This window comes from Aegilops tauschii, chromosome 4 (assembly GCF_002575655.3).
Source record: "Aegilops tauschii subsp. strangulata cultivar AL8/78 chromosome 4, Aet v6.0, whole genome shotgun sequence".
Lineage (NCBI taxonomy): Eukaryota > Viridiplantae > Streptophyta > Magnoliopsida > Poales > Poaceae > Aegilops > Aegilops tauschii.
The window spans coordinates 453,765,160-453,768,576 of NC_053038.3; the positions used below are offsets into that span (position 1 = coordinate 453,765,160).

The 3,417-nt window shown below is 56.5% G+C and overlaps 1 protein-coding gene across 1 annotated transcript; it reads right to left on the reverse strand.

Annotated features, from left to right (window-relative positions):
* Positions 1–1,096: 1,096 nt before the first annotated feature.
* On the reverse strand, positions 1,097–2,413 carry LOC109760479 (late embryogenesis abundant protein D-34-like). Its single transcript, XM_020319294.4, has 2 exons — positions 1,649–2,413; positions 1,097–1,550 (listed from the first exon to the last, which is right to left on the reverse strand). The coding sequence occupies exons 1-2, from the start codon at positions 2,396–2,398 to the stop codon at positions 1,389–1,391; spliced, it is 912 nt and encodes a 303-aa protein (XP_020174883.1). The 5' UTR covers positions 2,399–2,413; the 3' UTR covers positions 1,097–1,388.
* Between the last annotated feature and the right edge of the window lie 1,004 nt (positions 2,414–3,417).

The window sequence follows — 3,417 nt, forward strand, 5'->3', positions numbered from 1 at the left end:
CCAGCAGCCACGTGGGAGGGAACAGCCTTCACCACTCTCGGCGGCAACCGACCGGAAGCAGCTCAAGAGCAAACCAGGCACTCCCGCCCGGTCGAGCCCGAAACGGGCTCGTGAAGCACCCGACGCCGCGCTGCAGTACACGCGTCGTCGTCTCTGCCACCCCCAGCCCGAGCCACACCTCCGTCTGCCGAAGACGACACCGTACAGCCCGCGCCAGGCCCGGCCGGACCCAGAAGGGGCTCATAAGGGCCAGATCTAGGCCGAAAGGGCGCCGCCCCGCCACCACGCCACCCGAAGCTTCGCCGCTCGCGAAGCCACGCCGCCGCCGGATCCACCGCCGGCCTGGGTGCATCGCCACTAGCCCCCACTACCCGAGCCGCAGCGTCGCGCGGGAGAAAAACCGGGCCGCCGCCGCGGGCACCACACGAGCAAGGCCCGATGGCCTACGCCAGCGACGGCGGGAGGGGATTAGAAGGGGGAGGCGCTGGGGGAGGCGGGAAGGGGAGCCCACGGTCGCCTCGCTCAGGGAAGCGACGCGGGGGGTACGGGGAAGGGAGGGGGTGGGGGAAGAGGAGAGGGCTAGCGAGACGGGTCAGGGTGCACGCGCCGGCCCGCTCGGGGAGGCCCCGAAGGGAGGGTGTGTGGGAAGGGGGAGAGGGCTAGCGGGACGGGTCAGGGTGCACGCGCCGGCCCGCTCATGGAGACGACACTGGGGGGAAGGGGCGGTGGGGGCGGGCTAGCGGGACGGGTCGGGGTGCACCTCGGCCGCTGGGGGGAACCCTAGCGGGTCTTTGGATCGAGTTGCCTCGGATCTAGGATTATCGCCAACTGCAGCCCCGCAGCAGCTAATTAAAGGAGCAAACTAAACACCGTAATCAGAACCCGTATTGAACAGCTTAATCACATTTCCCGTTTTTTGTCGTATAATACACTGCAATTACACTCACTATTTGTATGCATGTAACATTTTCTTATTTTGCAATTTGCACTTTCTTGTTCTCGAGGAAATAAGGGAAATGGAAATTTGCACTTTTTTGTTCTCGAGCAAATAAGGGAAATGGAAAAAAAGGTACTCCTCCGATTTGGTGAAATAACATTTTTACAAGAAGTTTAAGACTTGAGATAGCAGTGGAATTATACATTTTTACAAAAAGTTTTAAGACTCGACTTCAACCAAGCTAGAAGCACAAGAACACTTCAACTAAGCTAAAAGCACTAGAACTACGGAAACTAAGACGCGGGTAAAGCTAGAAGTACGAGAACTAGACGCTGGTACGAAGGAGAGTGACGCTTCAAGCAAAAGGGCACGCTAAACTCAAGCAGCCGGCGGCCTGCACCCGCAAACCACTGGCACACGCCGCGTACGTACGCGCAAGGCAGAGGCCTGCCTATGCGCCCTGCTTGTTGAGCCGCGCCGCCGCAGCCACGGACGCTGCTATCCCTCCCGGCCTCACCGTCTTGTCGTCCTTGTTTCGGGTCTCCGCCGAGGCCACCCTCGCCGCGTCGTCGGCCTCCACCTCCTTGTCCGCGACCAGCTTTGCCGTCGCATTCTGCATGCACGCGGGTCGACCATCGTCGTCAGTAACATCATGGATTCAAGGATACGTGTACTGGTAGCATCGATGTGCATGACATGCTAGAGACATACCGAGAGCACGTCGCCGAGCTTGGCCTTCTCATCGTCGCGCGCGGCCCAGGCGTTGGCGTCGGCGGCCGACTGCGCCTGCGCGGCCAGGCCCCCGGGGATATTGACGTCCAGCCCGGTGGCTCGCACTTCGGCCGCCTGGATGGCCGCCGCGTCGCTGCGCTCCACCGGCCTGCCTCCTGCCGCGTAACCTGCCGCCTCCAGCGCCTCGCCGATCGTTATCTTCGTGTCGTCGCCACCGGCTCCGCCTGCATCGGCGGCATCATCCGGCGCGAGGTACTGGCCGACGGCCTGCCCGGCGACGAACTCGGTGACGATGCGCCCGCCGGGGATGCGGGTCTCGGACACGGAGACGCCCTGCTCGGTGGTGGCGTCCGTGGCCTGGTCGTGGCCGACGACGCCCATGCGCTCGTTGCGCATGGCCGCGGACTGCATGGCTGCCGCCGGCCCGCCCTTGATCGTCTCCCCGAACACGAGGTTCTCGGCCGACTGCATCGTGGCCGCGTCCTGCGGCGCCACGGGCTTCTCCGCGAGGCCGCCGGTCACGGCCGGGAACACGTCGCCGTAGCGGACGGCGCCTCCTCCCTGTCCCTGGCCCTGCCCGCCGCCGCCCGCCTGGGCTTGATCGGACGACGGCCTCCTCTGCTGCCCCTGGCTCATCTTGGCGAGAAGGCGTCTGGTTATCTGCCGCGTTGCTCCGAGCGTGTGTAGGGTGGCTAGGTGAGTAGTACAGCTGAATCTTGCGATCGACATGGATGGATCATGCGTGGATATGGTGGTTATATAGGGCGTGCGCGAGTGCTCACAGGGAGACAGGTGTGGGAGAGGGCGGAGACGTGGAGGCGAAGCAGGGGAGGCGCGTCGTGGCTTTGCCGCCAGGCGGCGCCCGAAGAAGCGGTGGAGGGTTGGACGGCGGAGGCAACATGGAGTGGCGCGCGCGTGGTCAGCAAAGCGGTGGCGCTTGTTTTTTCTTAATACACTACTACTATAATATATGAAAAATATCGTGTGATACTACCTTTTATATGCTCTCATGATACCGATCTTAAAACGTCAAACATAAATGTTTTGAAAAATTCCGAAAAAATTGAGGATGTTCACAAGGCATATGTCTACATGTCCTAAGAAATTCAGATCAAAATCAAAGCACACATAAAGAAACAAAAATATATAAACGGATGTAAATAGTGTAGGTTTTCACCGAATATTCATTTATGAGTCCGGACTCATCTGCCCCAGTGAACAGTAAATTCAAAAAAATCTAAAATCAGAAAAAAAAAATGTATGAACGATGCTTCGGTATTTCAGTTTATTTGGACATCTGAGTAGCTCTACAAATTGGGTCACAACAGTACATGTTGTCTTTTTTGTTGAGAGCTACTTAGATGTCCAACTGAATTGAAATTTGAAGCGGACCTCACGCACCGAAACATCATTCATGCAAAAAAATGGACTTTTTTAAGTTTTCTAATATTTGTTTTGAATTTACTGTTCATGTCGAGAGTAGATGAGCTTGTGAGCCAAATAGCCGCACTCAGGTTTTGACACTACTCATGCATTTGTCTTTATTGATACTATTATGTTGAATTTGTTTTTTTTCTTTGTGTACTTCGAATTTTGATCCGAAATTTCTAGGGATTGTAGGCACATGATTGTAAACATTCATAAAAAATGGATTTAAATTTGACCTCTTCAAATTGGTATCTTGGAAGCATACAAGTCATGGTATCACGTAATATTCATCCGTACAATATAGAAACGCTCATACATAC

Excerpts from the sequence above, each read along its gene's own strand:
- LOC109760479 (XM_020319294.4), bottom strand. The coding sequence starts at position 2,398 with ATGTCGATCGCAAGATTCAGCTGTACTACTCACCTAGCCACCCTACAC. Across the intron at positions 1,551-1,648 it reads AGCTCGGCGACGTGCTCTCG|AATGCGACGGCAAAGCTGGT; the intron begins GTATGTCTCTAG and ends GCGTGCATGCAG.